Source organism: Dermacentor silvarum, chromosome 3, assembly GCF_013339745.2.
Source record: "Dermacentor silvarum isolate Dsil-2018 chromosome 3, BIME_Dsil_1.4, whole genome shotgun sequence".
NCBI lineage: Eukaryota > Metazoa > Arthropoda > Arachnida > Ixodida > Ixodidae > Dermacentor > Dermacentor silvarum.
The window spans coordinates 126,933,299-126,954,961 of NC_051156.1; the positions used below are offsets into that span (position 1 = coordinate 126,933,299).

At 47.8% G+C, this 21,663-nt stretch overlaps 1 protein-coding gene across 1 annotated transcript in view; it reads right to left on the bottom strand.

Annotated features, from left to right (window-relative positions):
* Positions 1 to 16,418: 16,418 nt before the first annotated feature.
* LOC119444757 (signal peptide peptidase-like 2A) overlaps positions 16,419 to 21,663 on the bottom strand; it is a 39,239-nt gene continuing 33,994 nt past the window's right edge. The window contains exon 15 of the mRNA XM_049665030.1: positions 16,419 to 16,785. Within this exon, the coding sequence (XP_049520987.1) occupies positions 16,490 to 16,785 (296 nt within the window). The 3' untranslated portion in view covers positions 16,419 to 16,489. The remainder of the gene's footprint in view (positions 16,786 to 21,663) is intronic.

Genomic DNA, 21,663 nt, shown 5'->3' on the forward strand with positions numbered 1-21,663 from the left:
TAGGCCCAGCACTTTTTCCGTGGATGTCAGGTATTTATAACAATACATTTGCGCTCACTTTAGGAAACGTTCCTTAGTAAGTTCCTCGGAGCAGGCTATTGCGCGGCGGCCTCGGCCAACCGCCGCGCTACCTACAACGACGCCTTTATTCTTATTCTTCCAGGTACAAGCAAACGGCCAACCAACCCGTGAAGCCTAACAAGCCTAGGAGAATCAGCCGTGCCCTGCGGAGACCCAGCGAACCTGACCGGAAGCCGTAAGCGCAGTATCTTGTCGCTATCGTTAGAAATCTAAGGCTATCAAGTGCGTCGTGTTATTGGGCGCACGTATATTCTCCGATAATTTTATAACGCGACAGCGTTAAAGGCTCCGTGTCGCTGAAAATCCGTCTTCGGTGTCGGCGCCGGCATCCGGGGCCATAAAAATCATTCCCGAACCATCCCGACCACGCAGGCCCTCCGCGTGGCGCAGAGCCGTTAGTGAACTAATTGAATTTCTCGAAGTAATGCGTCAGAAAAATCATAAAGTACGACTTAACCAGAACGTACAGACGTGATAGCTTCGGATTGTAATTTTGAATATGCGAGAAAACATAATTCTCTTACGCGGAAGCTCAATCACAAACCCCTTTTCCAGCATTTCTATCATTCATACAGCGGCGGCCCCCGGTTCGTTCCTTGCAAGAACATCATACAGATGGCGCTCGCCTCCACGACAGGCGCGCGTGGAGGCGAAGCTGGAGAAAAAAGAAAGCCGCAGTTGCCGGGAGGCGTGACAAGCAGTTCCACTCTTAAAGGCGAAGCTTAAGCGTCCTCCATTTTTTCCCCAACTATTTTACCTTTCACACGGTCTTGTCTACATCGTCAATCTAGATTGAACTTGGCGGATTCTTGTCGTTTCTTGGCACTATCGTCTCAAGGAGACTGTTTTGTACAAGTAACCTTCAAGTACAACTTGAAGCCCTTACTTTTACTTTTATTGCGGATTGCAAATAACTCTACTAATTGCCAAAACGTGGTTGCTCTGAAGCCATCATTCATCCATTATCTATCCAGTATCCGGAAAGGTACATTATATTACAATGCACCTTTCCACTGCTACAACTTATATTTGTCTTTGATATGCACGTATACTCGCTTGCCCTCCTCACTCCACTTACGAACTCGTACTAGTATGGTGCTTGGTGTCCGCATACTTCTGAAGTGTTTGGCTTTATTTCGTTTGGAATATTAAAATTGAATTTAATTCGAAAATGCTGTCATTCATAACGAGCGTCTCTGTTCATGATATTCCTCCTGCTGACAGGCGGAACTCGTCCGTGTCCGTGGGCGTGCCCTTAGATCACTCGGACTTCACTGAGAGCATGAACGAGATGGAGGAGGAGTTTTCGGTCGCCGTATCTCCGAAGCTGATCGTTATGTTCGTCATGCACATGAGCGTCATGCTGCTCGTGCTCTACTACTTCTATCGCTACCTGGGTAAGCCGATATCTAGAAGAGCATAGCTCGCAGTATACGATTTGTACGACGTATTTCTGAAATAAAGTTGGAAAAAATATAATCAAACGCTCAATTAAATGCGGGCGCCAGCAGTCATGTAGGCGTCAATGAATGGTGGCGTGGAGAATGTACAGTGCGGTCCACTGTTAAAGGGAACATGGTAATGTGCGGCGGCCACATAGTTGGCGTTCTAGATGGAAGTGCTGGTAAAAGTTTGTGCACACTTGTGCACGCTGGTGCACCGAACAAGTGTGTAATAAGGTGCCAGCGCTACCAAGCACTAGTCACCTGCTGTAAAGCTTAGTCATCATACACTAGCGAGAAGAAAATATTCGCACGTGCTCTACATTCATACGTTGATTTCAACTGTGGACCGCGCTCTACAGTACGCGAGTACTTTGGGCTAGTGACTTGGACATTGAGGACTAATGAGCTGTTCCCTTGTTAAGGAATAATCATCATCAGCCTATATTATATCCTCTGCAGGATGAAGGCCTCTCCCGGCGATCTCCAATTACGCCTGTCTCAAGCTAGCTAGTTGGGCCTGCGAATTTCCTAACTTCATCACTCCACCTAGTTTTCTGCCGCTCTCGACTAATAATAAATAATAATAAAGAATAATAAAGCTGCGTAAATCACTTGCGTAGAACGACACACCGCTGCCTCTTTCTCGCACACTGCAGTGCACTTCATGGTGATCATGTTCGCGATGGCGTCGGCGGTCGCCCTGGTTTCCTGTCTGGAGCCACTCGTCAGCCGAATCAACATCGGGACATCACAGTGAGATCTCTTTCCATCTATCGTATCAGCAACTGTGCAACCGGAATGCATCGCGCGAGGCGAGTTATTGCGGACGTTTTCGCTGGTACGCGTTAGATAAGCTGTACTTGTGCACTCGACTTCGGCCTCGGCAGATCTGGAAGCGTGCGTGCCAATGCGTGCGTGCACAATTGCGCACGGGGCTCAGTGTGTCATTCCGTGTAACCATGTCTCCTTGTTAGCTCAGATGGTATAGAGCGACTGCCCCGCAACGGTGCTGGTCCCGGGTTCGAACCCCGGACCAGGACGAATTGTTCAACTGGGAAGCTTTGTTTCCTAGAAACCCGCATGGGCTTACTTTGTAGCCTTGTGCTTAATTCGGGTGGATGTCTATTTCCCCTTCCATGATGCTTGCCCCACAATGCGGGATTCCGCCACTCATTTGCCCCACGCTGTGTACCCTTCATTCGTTTTATTGCGAGCTCAACAAATTTTATAATTTCGCATCTTAGGTGCTTTCCATTTACTACTTTTCACTATAATAATGTGCTCGGGGTTTTCTTGCTCACAGGTATGAGGGGTGCAGTAAAATTCGCGCCTCATATCACCACGAAATGGCCAAAAGTGCACTTATGTATGTCGGGCTGCCTCATTGCCTGCCTCGCTGCATGTCCGAACAGCTTTGAGATCGCTGCTTCCTATCCCGTCGCACTCCTTCAGGGTGCCGAAGCAACTGGCGGCATGCTGTCAAACGCGCATGGAGCTCAGGCAGGTGGCGCTGCTGGCATTCGGGATGTCTGTGGCCGCCGCTTGGTTCCTGTTGCGCCGCAACGACACTTTCGGCTGGATCCTTCAGGATCTCCTCGGCGTCGCCTTCTGCATCAACATGCTCAAGAGTTTCCACTTGCCCAACCTGAAGGTACTTAGACGTACAATTCATACGAGTTGAGATAATTTTGGCAGTGTAAAAAGGATAAGAAACGTACTTATTTCACCAGCATGGGAACAGGAGTGGATAGAGTCAACTATAGTGGCAGGACTTAGTAACTGGCCGGCAAGGAGTTCGGCCACGTCTTCCTGAACTCCACGGAAACTAGGTACACATGCGGCCTCACTAAGACGCTGTGTTTGTACACTATAATAGTCGTCATCCTTACATCTCCTGCGTGCAAGAAAGGCAGCCAAGTCTTCTTGAGTGGTTATGACCTCGAGGAGGCACATGCGCTGTTCTTAGACACGCACCATATCACTCTTCGAGCGAATTTGATACACACTCATTGTATTACAAATACTAGCATCGGTTAATAAATAATGCCAATCGATGCCTCGTCGTCGCGTTGACGAAGCTTTTCCACCGTGGGCTAAGTTTCTTTCTCTCAGATTAAGAAGGGCGCGTTTAATGGCGTGTATCGGGTGCCATGACGCGCCTTGTCCAAACATAGCTTTTAGATCTCACTAGTGCCGCTTACATGAGGAATATTCTGTACTGGGGTCTTGTGTTATGCAAGAAGCTATTAATTTTGCAGCATGTAAGGCAATCTGCCGACAAGGGGGGCAAGATTTGAAAAAAAAACAAAACAAAAGAAAAGCACTCGAAAGGACCTCAAAGTTTAGAAAAGAAATCTTTTTTTTGTTTTTGTTTTTTGTCTGTGCGAACAAGCCCCCATCAAGCTTTTCTTTTTTTCAGGTAATGAAAGGTTCCTCCTGGCTATAGCCTGCCCTAGATGCTACACAGATAAAAATCGTCACCGGCTAACTTTTCTAGACGTAGCAGTTTAGTTAAACTCCACGTTGGCTGCAGTCATTTTATGCATTTGTTTACTTGGGTACCTACGGTGCCCATAGGGTAATATTGTTTAGGAAAACAACAACAATGCAATACATTTCCACAGAGAGCAACGCAGACAAAACACACACCATTTAATAAATTTATTGCTCTTAGCGAGAACCTAAAAAAAAATCCCAAGAAATTCACAAAAATCAACAATATTTCAATCAACCGGGTACAGCGGATGAATCCGAAAGTAAAGAAATCTTACATTGTGGGAGATGTTTCCGTTTTGGCAAATATTAGCCGACTGCTTCTGCTTCGCCCGTTTTAAGACTGTTTGCTTCGGCTTCCTTCACGCTTCGTGCTCCTGCAGTGTACGTCTCATATTCTCACCATAATATTTGAGTACGAAAGTGTCATCTGTTATTCAATTCTTGCAGCTGCTGTCCTTGCTCTTGACGCTCCTGCTGATCTATGACGTCTTCTTCGTCTTCATTACGCCGTTCTTGCGCGCGGTAAGACAAACTGTCAAGTGCACTGTAATGTTTTCATTAGATGTGTCTGCTATTAGTTATAACACACGCCTGTGTTAAATGGCGCTGAGCCGTGCCCCCACGATGGTTGCCAAAGATAGCACTGACCTTTTCATTTTCCTCACGAACTACCTGTTACCCTTCATAACAGGAAATATTTTCGCATGGTGCGATGGCTAATGTCGCCCGTGTATTCGCGAACACGACTTCTAATTGTGAGGCGTAAAAAGCCAATGATTATGCGCGACTAACTACTTCCTGAGAGTGCGTAAATTATGGTTCTGTTTTTAAATGAGTACGTGCTTGCTTGTATGACTTCGGAAAAAGTTTGTCCGTGTGCGTGGTGAAGCAAATTATGGAAACGCGAGCTTCCTTCGTATCGTACCTTAATATATCTGTGTGGTTTAGTAAAATCTTAAGAAATCTGACATTGTATCGAATACGGAATCTGCGTGATGAGTGACGCCAATGGATAAAAAAAGGTGTAGGTATATATGAGCGTATCTTGACTTAAAGCTGGTTCATTTGCCAGATAAATTCTGAAAGCTGTGACTCTTAGATTCGGCGATCACTTTAGTGTTACTCCAAGTTGATATTGCATACACGGCAGTGATGCCAGAGTAAATTGTACAGTAGCACGTTGCTTACATATTTCGGCAGTGGAAGGCAAAATGCAGCGCACGACCCTTATTTTCTGTGTTACCTGCTTGGATCCAAGCAGGTATAGTCGTTAGGCACCCTGGAAGCAGCCTTTTATTTAGAAAAATAATGCTCGCGCAGTGTATATCTTTAATGTTCTAGTACGGACTTCAACAAAAGTGGCCCAATCACTAATTTTAGTGCTCGGTATCACTCCGTACTGTGCAGCTGTTTACGGGCACGAATCGATTTTGGGTGACTGACACTTCATTGCTTCAAGAATGGGTTCAATTACAATTTAACAGCGTCATTTTAACCTGACAGCCAATGAAGATGTGAAGCAATAGAACATAATGAAAACAGGCAGACGAAGACATTTCAACAAGATCTAAAATCACAGTAGTTTACACGTTCCGAATGATCGCATTCGCAGAACCGCGAGAGCGTGATGGTCGAAGTGGCCAAGGGTTCCGGTGTCAAGGAGGTGCTGCCAATGGTCATCAAGTTCCCGAGGATTTACCGAAGCATCTACTCGAAATGCTTCCAGATGAAGTTCTCCATCTTGGGCCTCGGGGACATACTGGCACCAGGCAAGCAAACTGGGCGTGATGATAACGTATTCGAGCGCTTTGGCGACGGGTGTCAGAAGTCTAACGCATAAAAAGCAATTTCTGATCGCAGGCTATTTGCTTTCGTGTGCTCGTATTCACAGATGTTTATGTAGTTTGTATATATACATGCTCATAAATCACGGTGATTCACTTCTCACAATTAGTGAGCAATCATTGGCGAAAAGTCCGCCTGTGTTCGCCGCTTTAGAAATCCGATACTGAAGAATAGCATCAGTGTGCTGTCAGTAGATTTCTGGGCAAGATTGCGTTCTGAAATCTTTTCCCCACTATTTAAATCTCAGGTTGCTTCGATATTTCACTGCCTCCCGCAGGTATGCTGGTATCCTACTGCCACACATTCGACCTATTCGCGCTGGGCAGAAGATTTTACTTCTATATAGCGTGTGTTTGTAAGTACCACTTCGACCAGTAGGCAACTTTTCGCTGCTATCTGTTTGCGTAGCAGAAGCTGTTTTCGAGTTAGTCGGTTCATACAGCAGTGCTCGTAGCGTTAACACGACGGACACAAGGAAGATGACAGGACAAACGCTTCCTGCCGTTCGTACTGTCACCTTCCTCGAGTCTGGTGCATTCATGTCGCGGTGGATGCTTCAAATCTGATTGCATATGGGTGCTGAGGCAAGATAACTTAAGGCGTGCAACTTAAACGATGGTTTATTCTCGGAAAGGTAAACAGGGACATTGTACTGTTGTCACTTGCATGGCATGTGACCTTAGGAGGTGATAATCAAATCCAGTTGCGCTGCTTAACGTACTATACAGAAGGTGGCCAATAGGTCGCGAGGGACTCGGTAATGGAGGGCTGATGATTCGTTTTAGCCTCCCTGTGTTCCTTAACGTCCGCACAAGGCACGGAACACGAGCGTTCTTGAATTCCATCTCCATCGCAATGCCGCCGTCACACGGCTAGGGTAATTGAACCCGCGACCTCGTGCTCAGCAGCAAAACGCCATAACCTCTGAGCAATCGCAACTGTTGTCTTACACCTTTGCCTCCGGCGCTGAATCGAAAGTATTCCAGCACGGCTGCATGTCTCCGATACTTGCAATTGTCATCTGCATCAATGTCATGCTTCCATCTTGTATCGAGTCTCGTTTGCTATTAGGGAGGCAAGGAAGCCTTACCACCACTTAAACGGAGGAGGCAGTGGGAATTTATCATTTTGAGTGAGGAAGTCAGGTGTAGTGCTGTAGAGGACAGTTTGAGATAAACGTAGTCGTCTTCGGTGAATAGATGAAAATATGAGAATATATGAGAACACTTGAAGCGCTGATATGAGAACACTTGAAGAGGTAGTCATGTTCAACGCGTGCTGTTGCTGCAGCTTACGGCATGGGCATGGTGACCACGTTCATAGCGCTGGAACTGATGCGCAACGCTCAGCCGGCGCTGCTCTACCTAGTACCCTTCACGATCATTCCGACGGTGACCACGGCCTGGTTCAAGGGTCACCTCTCCGCAATCTGGAACGGAATCAAGGTGCGCGCGCCGCCTTTGATTGCCAGCGCTTTTAACATGTTCTTGATTAGGTTGTGCGAATGACTGTCGTTCAAAGCGCCTCCGACAAGCTGATAGCGACTTAAAATCGTGGCTAGTGAGAACAAAGGGCTACTTCGTGACATCAAAACTCAACTCTGAAGTGAAACGTTGCAGGAGGTAGGTTACACTGAGAAAAAAAAAGAAAATCGGCGGATATCTCGTTTATGTGGTAACTTGTGTTAAAGGGGCCCTGAACCACTTTTTATCGAAGTCGAGAAATGCATTTCAAGGTAAAGTAGACTATTTCAGGATTACTTTGCCGCAAAAAGCAATTCAGCGCGTTCGGAAGAAGCGGTATCATTGGCAATCAAATGTCCCCTACGCGGTGCTTCCGATCCTTGTTTAATGACTTGCTCTGCGAAGGCTACGGCGGAGTGGGGCCGGCCCACAACGCTCCGTCTACTGGATGTCACCGTGGCGCGCTGTTCAAGTTTGATTTTGAGTGTTCACGTGGGCGCCACAACTTCCGATTTTGGCGCCTACGACTCGCGAAACGGGGTTGTCCTCAGCGAGCCACAGTGTGTTCAGTCAGTGGATTCCTCGCGGTTTCTGAGCTACGTGGGAGACCACAGCGAGACCCGATGGCTACGACACCGGTAAGCAGGGTGGCCAAAGTTTAATTCCCGCGTGGGCTGCTGCGGTCGAGCGTGAGCAGACAGTAGTTGGCTTCTTCCGGAAGTACGCAACTATTATCGAAATACGAAAGCAGATTTTCGCTTACTTCAGCCTGTTTAAGAAACTGCGCCAATAAATATACACAGTAACAGTAGGAAGAAGCGCACTAATCCAAGCACTCTTCTTGACTGATGTCAGCTATTGGCCAATAGAAGCCACGTACGGGAATATGCTAAATTACGAAATGAAGCGTCCAGAAAAGAGTGAGGAACAGGCTTCTATTGAAAAGAGCGCGCGATACTTTTCACTTGGGCATGTGTTCAAATGCGTTTGAATTGGGCAGAGTCAATTTTCAGGGTAGGCCACGCAAATTTTTGGGGTTGGTCAAGTCAATTTTGGGAGTGGGTCACGTCGGTTTTGAACGTGGCTCAACTCAATTTTCGAACTGGGCAAAGTCAACTTTGAGGGTGGGGAAGTTAATTTTCGGAGCGGGCCAGGTCGGTTTTGAACGTGCGTCAACTTAATTTTCAAATTGGGCAAAGTAAAGTTTTTGGGTGTGGGCGACAGCGTCCGTCCGACACCGTGGCTGTTCAACCGTGAGATTTCGCAGTGCGAGCCTCAGCAGGTCTAGTGCCGGGACCGTGACATCATCACTTGGTAACGTTTGTTTTGGTACCATCGGATGTTAACGCCTGACGCTCGCCGGATTTCTCCTTTCATGGGCCTATAATGCTTTCGCATAAAAAAAAAGAAAAAAAAAGGAAAAAGTGGAAGTTATTACATGAAGCGAGGAACCCTGCATAGAGAGCTAATGTGAGTGGAGAAGCGCAGCTTCTACTGCCTGAAGTCCACGTACAATGGAATTAATCGCTCATAACGGCAGGACGGCTGTCTACAGTCATGGAGAATTGGAATGCGAACAAGTTTGGGGTAACAAGAACACGCTGTTTTGCGGCTGCTTTCTTCGCCAATATGTGTAACATCAGCATTATTTCGGCTTGCGCCCGCTTAGCATGAGGCCTATACCAACTTTTTTTTTTGGCGATCATGCCCAGGAATTAGTAATATGTTGAGTCCTCCACTATGAGGTGGCACCCGTGAGGTTTAATATTCGAAATTCCCATGATGACACAATGTAGTGACGAACATCACCATTTGCAGTCGTTCACAAAGCTGAGCAAAGCTGAACGAAAAAAAAAATAGTTGGAAGGCAAGTTGAAGTCGATGAAAGACAGTCTTCCTGGGCGAGTTGAGAGTGAGGATGGAGATAATGAAGGCTCGATGTGTACCATTTTTTGCTGGCTGCCGCATTGCCGCTCATCGAGCCGGTTTCAGGTGAAGATAGCGATAAGGTGAGGTCGTGAGGTGGCTTGTTCCGGAAGCATGGCGTATTCTGCGCTTACCAGTACGCGTGGTCGCTCAATATTACGGCCGTAACACTTTTTCTTCGTGTTTTTCCGTATTTTAGAGGGTGTCGCTACCTCTTTAAATCTGGCCAGGGCTTTTACTATAATCTGAACCAGTATAGAATATTTTTTCTTACATAAAGCGTTTTCTCAATCGCCAGTGTTCTCAGCGCCAGTGTTTTCTGCGCAGCGATGGCCATTTCTTGATGTCTACTCACAAGAATTATCTGGTTTACTTGGGTAGCTTACGACGCAACAGACAGATAATTTATGGGAAGTAAAAAAAATGAAGAGTTTCCATGCAGGGGAAGTGTTGCTGCATAGTAGCAAAGCGCCAACTTCCGGTAAAACGCAGCTTACTTCCGGTGGATTCAGTTGAGGCGCTGACGCGCTATCGAGCCATTTAAAGTATATATAGCGTTGATGTTGATTGATTTGATTTATTTCTCACAAACAAGCACACCGTATGTATGAACCCTATGATTTATTACGTGAGTTTTACTGGAGTGGCGTTTGATCACCGTCAGCTAGAGGCCCAATCGCCTTCCAACTTTGTGATCAGCTAGCACCATCATAATAATTATCATCATCATCAGCGCCATTACCATCATCATCACATACCCAATGAGCCCAGCGGCACTGCACTATCTCCGGGATTGCCCCATGAAACAGGCTAGAAACGGACGTAAGAAACAACATACCTGATGCGAAAAAGTGGTGGTAACTCGCCAAGGAAGAAATTGTCTTCAAAAATTTACCTCTTTCCGGCATCAAACATACGCACGCACGTTCATTTTAACGCGATAGCGTTAAGGGCCCCGTGTCGCCGAAAATCCGGCGTCGGCGTTAAACATCGGCGTCTGGTGGAAATAATCATGCCGAACATCATCCCGCACCACTCCCACCACACAGCCCCTCCGCGTGGCGCAAGGCGTTAGTGACGAAAAATTGAATTTCTCAAAGTAAAATCTGTCAGAAAAATCGTAAAGTACGACTTAACCACAGCCTACAGGCGTGATAGCCTCGGCTTGTAAATTGAATATACGAGAAAAAAGCCTGTTAAGCAACCAGGGATCTTTGATTGGTATCGCGTTCCACTCTTAAAGGCGAAGCTTAAGCGTCCTCCAATTCTGATGGTGTTTCGCTGTACTTTGCTTCTAGGCAACATTGAGGGGAATGTTGAAAACCGAGCCTTTCTATATTTTGGACATGCGCACGCCTCGGGGCAACAGCAAACAGTTAATCAAATAATAAATAAAGGTCCTAGGGCTTTCACATTTTGTTATAAGACGGCGTATGTCTTCCCAGCAATGCATTTGTGTTTAAAAGTGAAGCCTACCTTAAGGGGATCAGTGTAAGCTTGGTCTTTGTAAGCTGACTTTCCCATGTTGTGTGTTGCAGTGAAGCCTACTCATAAAGAAAAATGTGATGCGAACGGAGCCCGATAACGCTATCGCGTTCGAAGCTTAAGCGTCCTCGAATTTTTTTAAAATCTGAAGCATTTCTTGGCCAACATTTGCCACTTTGACATCTATCTATCTATCTATCTATCTATCTATCTATCTATCTATCTATCTATCTATCTATCTATCTATCTATCTATCTATCTATCTATCTATCTATCTATCTATCTATCTATCTATCCGCCAACATCTTGGTGCTCTCATGGTCGTATCGTTAACTTGGTATTTACCAAAATTGGCATACTGTGACGAAAGTGTATGAAGAACATAAATGATAGGTCGTGACATGAATATCTTGACAAGTGTGTCATGTAGGCGATGAAACAGCTGCCTACGTCTTGGTGCTCTCATAGTCGTTTCGTTAACTTGGTAGGTACCAAAATTCGCATAGTCATAGTCATGAGCATGACTCACCAAAAATGACAATGACTCCAGAAAAAAAGATTAACACTCAAAAACCAATGGAATCGGCTCGGATGTGGTACTAAGTGAAGGAAAAGGCTAAGGGTCAATGAATGGTTCAAGTCATGGTCATTAGCATGGCTAAGGCTTTCGCCTTAAGGTCTCCTAGGCGTTGCTAAAGGGACTCCTGAGGACTCATGACGTGAATGTCATGACATGCGTGTCATGTAAGATCCGCCTACGTCTTGGTGCTCTCATGGTCGTTTCGTTAACTTGGTAGGCTCCCCGCACACTGCTTCGCATAACTTCGATTCCAACAGGGCGTTGGATCTGCCGGATTTTTTTTTCTAATGGGTAGAGATGTTCCCCCAGCCTGGTGCTCGGTTCTCGTAGGGATTCACATCTCGAAAGAGGGCCCAATAGAGATTTCATGAGTTGTCTCTGGGCGCCTCATGTCCAACCATAGACGGCCTTGTTGAAGAGCATCCGCCGGGGCTGTGGGAGGCAAGTGCTTCCGCCGGGCACCTACCGGTAAAATAGGTGCAAGCGCGCTCCCGGCCTGGTGCTCGGCCATTATGGGACCTCAGAGCTTGGGAAGAGGTGCTTGTCCTCAACCCGAAGGCGTCCTCACCTCAATAGGTGCACTTGGGGCGCCACATGGAAAATGGCCGTCAGGGGAGCGGCCCAAACATCACTTTGTTTTTTGTGCTCACGAGGGGTTCGACGGGAATTCAGGGCGCAGGCTCCTTTCCCATGCGTATCACCCCTGAAGGAAGTCGAACGCCAGGCCGGGGTACGCTTGTGCCCACTTGAACCAGTGGGTGCCCGGCGGCGGTGAGAATCGAACCCACAACCTCCCGCAGCCGAGGCGGGCGCTCTACCACTAGGCCACGGTAGGGTGCTGTCGATCGACAATGCTCAACCTAATGAAAGTGAAAGTTGGGATCCACCTGTATTTAATAACGAAGCTGCATAGGAAACGCATGCGGGTTCCTCTGAAAGAATTTGAGCTTCGTACTTATAGAAAATTTAAGATTGTCCAAAGATCGAAACCACCATATTGTACTTTGTGAGGCAGTCAGTTATCGTCAGAGTGCATTACGCATAAAGTTGCCTACTAACTTGCCTTCGCCCTGACCTCTGCTTCTTATGCTGCTCGGTAAGAGGTTGTACAGTTGACTGGTCATTGGTGGCGGCAAAGTGAGAGAAATAAGCGTAAAAGATCTGTCACATGCCACCATTTATTGAGCCACAATTTACTAATATGCAAGCATACCAGCTATTACTGAAACGCATGGGAATCACTAAAACTGAAACGAGAAGGATAATACTCTCGATAGAATTATTTCCATGACCATAAGATGACATGCTGTGCGACGTCTCTTTGAATTGCTATGGCAATCCGCCAGTTACACTGAATGTGCCGTTAGTTTCGTCACAGCCTCTTATGGTCGATCCATTGATCGGCGTGCACTGGACGTCATATCGGCGAAAGTGAACCAGGGATCAGCCTCGCCATTAGGGATATCGACTGAGGCCTCAGAACAGGGTCTGGTAAAAAAAAAGATTGAGAAAGGAACCTTGGACAGTTTGCGAGAATAACGAAACACGTTTGGCAGCGTGAGGAACGAGAAACCAGATGAAAGCCCCACACATTACCCACAGCGCATTAGTGCTGGCTACGTCTTTTCTCTGTGCCGCTGGCACAATTGCTAACGTTAAGAAAGTGGCGTTTCGCTTACGGACAATCGATGTCAGCAGCAGTTCAAAGGATGTGGTGGCAAGATCAGCACAGCAATGTTAAGTCGTATATTCTTCCATGATGATATAAGCCTTTCCCAAAAGTTTGTGGTCCTTTATGTCGATAACTTAGTTCTAGGACTGGTCGCTGCTGTACGATTCCATTGGGGCAATCGTGATTGATCTGCCTGTATTATCCCTCATTCTTTCACTCGGGTAACAGTTGCGCGAAAACGGTCGGAAGGACGGGGGCGACAATGATACGGAGATACCGACGCCGCCGCCCGGTCCTGGTGGACGCCAAGCCACCGGCGGAAATTCAGCAGCTGACTTCACTACGGATAAAGCTGAGGGCGCCAACACAGGCACCAGGGGGCGGCAGAGGCATAGACCGAAGAGCAAAAATCCCGAGGATCAAGGTAATGGAGGACTCTAAAGGAGTACGGTGACATAACGCTGTTAAATTATTATTATTATTATTATTATTATTATTATTATTATTATTATTATTATTATTGTTATTGTTATTATTATTATTAATTGCGTCAAGTGAAGGTGCTCGACCTCGAAACATCATCACCTTGCGAGCTTCAGAACTTCATAAATAATTTACTCTACCAGCTGTCCTTGTAAACCAGTTTAATTCCCGTTTCCTAGGAAGTCTACGAGAAACGAAACCGAAGCTGCTTCGTAGAAGGCTATTACGCTAAATTATCCAGGGCAGTAATTTAAGGTAGCTACATAAAATTCAGGTTGCTATAAAATTCTCCCTCGGTTCTCTTACAACTATGAACCAGTAAGTCAACCATTCTAACGTAACGGTTTACATTTAATTCTTCCTCCCACGTCATTTTTTCTCACAGTGACTGGGCATCTCACCCAGTTACTGTCTTCTAGCGCACCCATTGCTCTGTGTGTGTTTGCTCTATAGTGGATGCATTTCCGCGTCCGCAGAGCACCAACGTCTCGGAAACAAAAATGGAAGGAATGTATGCCAGACAGCCTCTGTCAGTCACTCACTTATCCCTTCTGACTTCCGTTCCCTGAGCGCTCGTCTTAAGTGTTCATTTACTCGTTCCTGGTGCCGTTTCCTTACAAAAATAGTCATTCCTCTCTCCAGGGGACGAACCGGGCTCTTCCAAGGGCAGCAACCTGCCGGTTCACGAAGGCAGCTCGATCAATGGCGGCGACGGTCACGGAGCCACCGATAACGACGAGCTCGCGGCGTCCCCGCAAGGCACCGCGAGTCCTAGCTGCGCCGCGGGCGAAGCTGAGCGCGTGCGAGCCGGTGCGCACTCCACCGCCGTCTTCGCGTGCGACGTGTGCCCGGCCACAGACGTGGTGCCGGCTTCGCACAAGCGCGTCCCGATGCACCTGGGCTACAACACGTGGGAGGATCGCCTCTCTCGCTTCGTGCTCAGCCACCAGAGGAAGAACGGGCTGCGCCGAGACACCGCGAACACGCACGCGACCAGCCCGTCGACCGCCTAGGCGCCAGAACGGCGGGCTCTCCACGCGGGTTGGTTTAGTAGTAAAGGACGCATTTGGGGGAAAAAAAAAGCGCTCTGTTCATCATGACCGGTATTCGTACATGTAGCGAAAAAAATGTTTTAGAAAATTTAGTGCGTGCCGAAACCGCTCAAATACGCGTAAGTACTGTGAAATCTGTGACGTGACAATGACGTAACGATGGCTCAGTTGGCAAGCGCAATTCAAAAACTACTTTTGGTGAGCATACTTACACTGCCTTCTGAGTCGTATTGGCAGCGCAGTGGAATCTTCCTCGTATTTTTTTCTTGTTTTTGTGCGTGTGTGTGCTTGTTTGAAAAATTGGACGATGACTTAGAATACCAAATTGTAAAGAAATGCTATGGCGGAGTTGTACCCAAAGCGCCGCCATTAGCAATTACAGAAAATCACGGTGCTATAGATGTTAACAGTTTGGATTGTTTCTGTTGCGTATAGGACGTCTTCATCAACTGTATGTTGCATTTAGATGTATGCTTGAGTTCTTCATATATAGTAATAATTCTTAGCCGTTTTTTATCTTACACGTCATTCCTCTGTATACTTTCTTGTGGGCCAGAGAGTTATCTAGGTTAAATGAATTAAAATTTGCTTCGATTCGTGTTGACGGGGTTCAGTTTCATTTCGGAGAAGTGAACAAGAATTATTTCGCATATCCAACGCAAATGTTTGCGTTGCAAATGTGCAACGCAAACTTGTACACCGGAGTGTACAAGTTATGCCGGCAGGAAGATGACAGGGACGACGACAGCCTGACGGCGATGGCTCGCCAACTGATTTGTCGCACTCCGGCGAATAAATTTTACAAGCTGCTCCTTTACGGCTTCGTCCAACAACCAAGACTGTAAAATGCCACACAGCGTCTACGTGGCGCTGGCACACATCTTTCTGAAAAATGTGGTTATGGGACGGAGGAAAAGGTCGAGAAAACCGACAACCAAGTACATCATCACTGGTAACGGAGCCTGAAAACCGGCTGAGATGAAGAAAAACGGTCTGTAGGATGTAAAGGGTACAAACAAAAATTGTCCACGGAGTTTTGCTATGAAGGCAACCAAGAAAAGAATTATGCAGGTCCAATGTACATGTTGAGATATGTCTAAACCAATGCAGTAGTGAAGGTTTGACTCCGGCGGCGGCGGCTGCGTAAGGTGGGGGGCCGCGCGGGCCCTTTCTTCAAAGTGATCTGCGCTGGGGACAAAAGTGCGCAGAGTGCTGTTAGCTTCGTGTGGTGGTCTCGCCGCTTAGTTCGCGTTGAAGAGAGCGGCAGCACGAAGGTTCATTCGCTCGCTGGCGCTCTCGCGCTTCCTCACGACAGCGAGTGTGCGTGGCCATCCAGTGAGATGTGTTCATGTTTGCTTGTGCGCACGTGACACCATGCTTGTTAATTTAGTTAGTAAGCGAATGTTTACAAGTTTGCACGGCCTATAAAAGTACCATCTACCCACCTTAACAGTTTTCATAGAGCCGCTAGAGGCCTAGTCAGGCGAGCCTTAACGTCGCCTTTAGTGTCCTGCATCACGAGAATCATGTATTATCAAACAAATAAATAAAATAAAGGACGAACAGCGTCCTCTCACCACAGTTTATGTAGCTTAGAACTTAATAAACACAGATTTTTCCAGGATGTCGAAACCGTTCAAAGCATTGCGAACTCTCGAGTGCATTTCAGTTTGTAATCACGAATAAAAGCAGTTTTTTAGGCCAGCGTGTGGTCCTTATGTTTCTGATCACGGGTGTAGTACATGTAAGAGAAATACCACTAAAAAGAAAAAGACAAAAAATCGGTTTTCAATTGGCACCTAAATTGAGTGAAGCCTGCACAGATTTGCAATGCGTAGAACCGTCGCTATTTAGCAGTTACACGAGATGAACTGGAAAGTTAGCATAAAATTCTATATTTTCCGGGAGCTTCCGAGCATAATGGACGACCGTCTCCCGGGAGCCGGTTGCGTAGTCGTCCGCTAGGCGGGCGGGAACGGACTGGCGGTGGCCTTCGGTGGCAGGTCGGCCACTGGGACCAACTTGCCGCCCTGCGCGCAGAAGAATGGCTCCTCCCAGTGAAGCGTGGCGGCGGAGGAGCGCTTGCGCACGCCGGCGACGTCTTCGACGCCATTTGGCGGGCTGGTGGGGAGCGCGCTGGGCGATGGCATGATGAGGCGCTCGACTGCGACGAGCAGCTCGGCATCGTGGGTCGTTTCGTCGCCTTCGGCGGCCACTACTTCCTTCGCGCTCCCGCCAGCAGGGCTCTTCGTTGCACCTGCGTTGCACACCACAATTCTTAAAGGGTACCTGAAATGGTTTCGGCAATATTTGTAGACGCGGAGGGTACAGCTACAGTAAAACATTCGCACCACAATTTAAGTCAAACGTCTGATATTAAGAGAGGGACGGGTGAATAAAAGTCACCCTCTTCCCTAGCCATGATTTTTCTCCTGAGCTCGTCCACTTAGCGCTCGGGGCTAAGTTCCGCTTTCACTGGCTCTGCATCATGATGTAACGTCGTGTCGTCTACTTCCGGTGCCTCGAAGCTAGAGCGTGATGTCTCTCCGATCTCTCCGCTAGCCGCCTCGCCGCCAATCACCAGCGAAAGCTATGCAAGCAGCGTTGCGAGCATTCTGCAGTAGCTACACGAGTACGGTATTGTGGTAGTAATCCTCCTGCGGGAAGTGACGGCCGCCAACGCGGAGATCTTGGCGCCGATCGGATACCGACAGCCCGATGCGCTGCAGCTACTCGGCTCGCCTGTTGAGTGTAGTGATAAATTATTGTTGTATATTCTCTTTCTGTTACTGCTTCTATAGAAACAAGTTAACCAACTATTACGGACGCCATTTTTTCACCAGAATGTTGGAAGAATTACCGACGGCGCAGCGTTGGTAGCCAATTCAGGGAAACGATGCCGCTGTGATAGGTAACGACGTACATTTTTAAAACCTTATAATAAATTATTATGTTTTAGGCGGAGCGCTTAATGTGTCACTTAATGATCAGAAGGACCTAACCTAACGACTCGCTATGTTTGTACAAAATCTTCAAAATCGTTTCAATGTCCTTTAAGATTATGGGACAGTTATTCAAACACATTCCGCGCTTCCCATCCACTCCACCTGCTCGCTATCTCTCTCTCACACACGCACGCACACACGCACACACGCACACACGCACGCACGCACGCACGCACGCACGCACGCACTCACTCACTCAACTCACTCACTCACTCACTCACTCACTCACTCACTCACTCACCCACACACACACACACACACCACACACACACACACACACACACACACACACACACACACCCACAAACACCCACACACAACCACACACACACACACACACACACACACAACACACACACACACACACACACACACACACACACACACAACCACACACACACACACACACACACACACACACACACACACACAACACACACACACACACACACACACACACACACACACACACCGCGCGCGCGCGGGCCGCGCTCTGCTGATTATGGGACAGTTACTCAAACACATTTTCGCGCCTCCCATCCACCCACCTGCTCGCTATCTCTCTCTCTCTCTCACACACACAACACACACACACACACACACCCACACACACACACACCACGAACACACTCACACCTCACTCAGTCAACTCAGTCAATCACTCAATCACTCAATCACTCAATCACTCAATCACTTAGTGAGGATTAATTTGTGCTCAATGGTGCGTACTTGGGGGAAGAAAGAAACAGTGCTTTAGAGCAGGGCATACAGTGGACGACAACTTGATGTTTTATGTGCTGTGGTTGATGCGCGGATTGAAGAGCTGTTTATTCCGTATTTCAGCCTATAATGTTCGCGGCTATGGCATGAACGCAACATAACGTGATTGCGCAAAACACTGAACGGGCGCGCCGACCAGTGGTGCAAGCTTTCTATAGTACGTACACCTACCCGTTTATTGCATCCCTTTGTTAAATATACGGCTGGTCTAATGGTGATTATTCCGAGTCGGGCAGAATAACAGAATCTTGCAGGGAAACGACCTTCGAGTATTGACAACAAACATTTGTTATATTTCTAAACAAAGTGAAATATAAACGTTACGTGGAGACCACTAGGTAAGCAAGAAGGCTTATTTAATTAACGTTCTTGCTGGCGGGTATGACTGTGCCAATGATGATGTTTAGAAGACACAACAACAAAATTCAGCGCCCTTCCCCTGTCGAGAAAATGTGGGCAAGCGAAGCTTGTGCCAAGATGACGCTGTCGCAGGCGGCGTTCCGCTGCGTTTGCCCTAAACTCAGGATCAGCGGCTCTTCGCTGACGTTTGGCCTCAACATCGCACTCCCGCAACTCGGGGTCCGCGGCTCTTCGCTGACGTTTCGCCTGGGCTTCGGAAGCCCTCACGCTAGAATCGGCACGCTAGAAACGGACGACAAGCTTCGCTTAGCCCCATTTTCTCGACAGGGGAAGGGCTGGCGATTTTGTTTCTTTGGGTCCCACGAGTGACAAGGATAGTTCAAGGGTGCGTTACAGGTCCCCGAGCCCACAGGGCTCACACCCACAGTGCCACACCCACAGTGCCATTGAGCTTAGACCCTTTCTGCACTATCACCAGGATTGGCCCACTCTTCAGCGTGACACCACCACCACCAACACCACCGCCGAATCTTGTGAGCCTATAAAGCTTCGCTTAAAAAAAAATCCCCAGCCTATCCCCTGTCGAGAAAATGGGAGTAAGCGAACCTTGCCGTGTGTGTATCTGACCTTCGTGATGATTTTCTTTCTTTCTCTGTCTCTTTGTTTCTCTGTCTCTCTCTTTTTCTTTCTTTTTGTCCTTCTCTTTCTTCCTCTTTCTCTCTTTCTTTTTTGTCCCTGGTATGTGCCATTGAGCTTGGACCTTTTCTATCGCCAGGATTGGCCCACGTTTCAGCGTGACACCGCCGCCACCACCGCCGACACTTGTGGGCCTATAAAGCTTTGTTTAAAAATATCGGATACGACAATAATGCTGCAATGGGGCGGGGCCTGAATGGTAATATATAGCTAGACGCGCTTTCTTATGCCGTAACAATGGACAGCACAGGTTTGAGACGACAAGAAGACAGACGAGGTGAAGCGCAATTCACTTTGCTTTAAAAGGGTAGCGGTTTGGGCTCGTTGGTATGTCATTATTAGCGAGTTTTCCGTTCGTGTACTTATTTCCGGGCGCTGGCACACTAGAGCTCAGCTGGAAGTTTAGCGCTTGTCTTCGTCTGTCACGTTCTGTACTCGTCCTTTGCTTAGCGCTATAGCCCTCGCTAATTATCACTTCGTCTGTCTTCTTGTCGCTCCTAACCTGTCCTGTCCTTTTTTTTATGCCTTGAGCAGCACGTCAAGCCTAGATATCGGAAACATCTAATGCCGTTCACAACGGGATTTCCGGTGAAATGAGGAGCTCGTAAATGAGAACACAATTGTATCTGGCGCACCACGGCAATGGCAGCAATAATACCTTATCTGCGACCAACCCAAAGTGTGTGTATATACTCACACATTTTGTTGAGGTACGGTGAAGTCTAGAGCTGTAACAATATTGTTACGAAGGTGTGGATTTATTTACAGGTGATTATAGATGAGAGCACATGAAGGGAGCAGCCGAAGGCGAAAACCAGTCCGGTACGATCAACCGCCCAGTTCAAGCGCGCGCTCCACGCCACCTCTTTGTCTTCTTCTAACCTCCGCGCATTTCCGCTACATTTTCCCCGGGGGCAGACGAAGCTCGCCGAACGAGTTAAATGGGTCAGTGCTAATACTGCTTGAGGCGAGCCACATGAACAACTTGTGTCACGCGCGAACGCCGGTTATCTGCAGTCAGTTGGGCGACAACGTAGCTTACGTCACTTAGACGAGCGAGAATGATGAAGGGTCCAGAGTAGGTGGCGAGAAACTTGCGGTACAGCCCTTTTTTGCGAACTGGTGTCCACAGCCAAACATAGTCACCGGGCGAAAAGCTCACGGGAATATGCCGGGCATCGTAGATACTCTTGCTGTGGCCCTGTGAGGACAATGTCCTCAGACGTGCGAGTCGCCGTGCTTCTTCTGCACGACACAAAGTCTGAGCGATGGACAGGTCATCATGATGCTGGAAGGGTAGGAGAGTGTCCAGAAAGTTGCGTGGATTGCGTACGTAAAGCAAAAAGAACGGCGCATATGCAGTAACTTCATGCTTAGCAGTGTTGTACGCGTACGTAACGAAAGGCAAGACGGCGTCCCAGTTTTTGTGGTCAGCGTCGACATACATGGGCAGCATGTTGGTAAGGGTGCGATTCGTCCGCTCAGTGAGACCATTAGTTTGCGGGTGGTAAGGAGAGGAATGCCGATAAGAAGAACCACAAAGCCGCAGAAGTCCTTCAACAACGTCGGCAGTAAATTGCCGTCCACGATCGCTGATAACAACCCGTGGAGCGCCGTGACGTTAGATGCCGCGGTGCAGCAGGAAAGAAGAGACATCAGCTGCTGCGGCAGATGTAAGTGCCGCTGTTTCCGTGTAACGAGTTAAGTAACCCACGCACACTATAATCCACCGGTGGCCAGATGATGTCTTCGGGAGTGGTCCGAGCAAGTCAATGCCAACTTTTTCAAGAGGCGACGTCGGTGGCGTGACAGGTTGCAAATAACCTGCAGGGCCAGTCGTTGTTTGCTTGTGGCGCTGACAAACAGCACAGCTGGCGACGTACTGCTTCGTTGTTTTCCAGAGTTTCGGCCAGTAAAACCTCTGGTGGAGCCGTTGTAGTGTGCGTGCGAAGCCAAGGTGGCCGGACGTAATGTCATCGTGCATCGAACGAAGAACCGCAGGGCGCATGTTTTCTGGCACTACTAAGAGCAATGGAGGGCCGTCAGCTGAGTAATTCTTCTTGTACAGCAAACCATTAGAAATAGTAAATGGCTGCCCTGGTGAATCATGCGCAGATTCTAATAAATGTTTCAAGGCATGGTCACGATCTTGCTCGTTTTTGAAACTACTGAGGTCTGGGAAGTCGGACCAAATAGAAACTAAATAGTCGTCGAAGTCATCGTCCTCAGCGTTTGCGTACGGTGACGGGAGGCGCGAGAGGCAGTCGGCATCGGTGTGGCATCGTCCGCTCTTG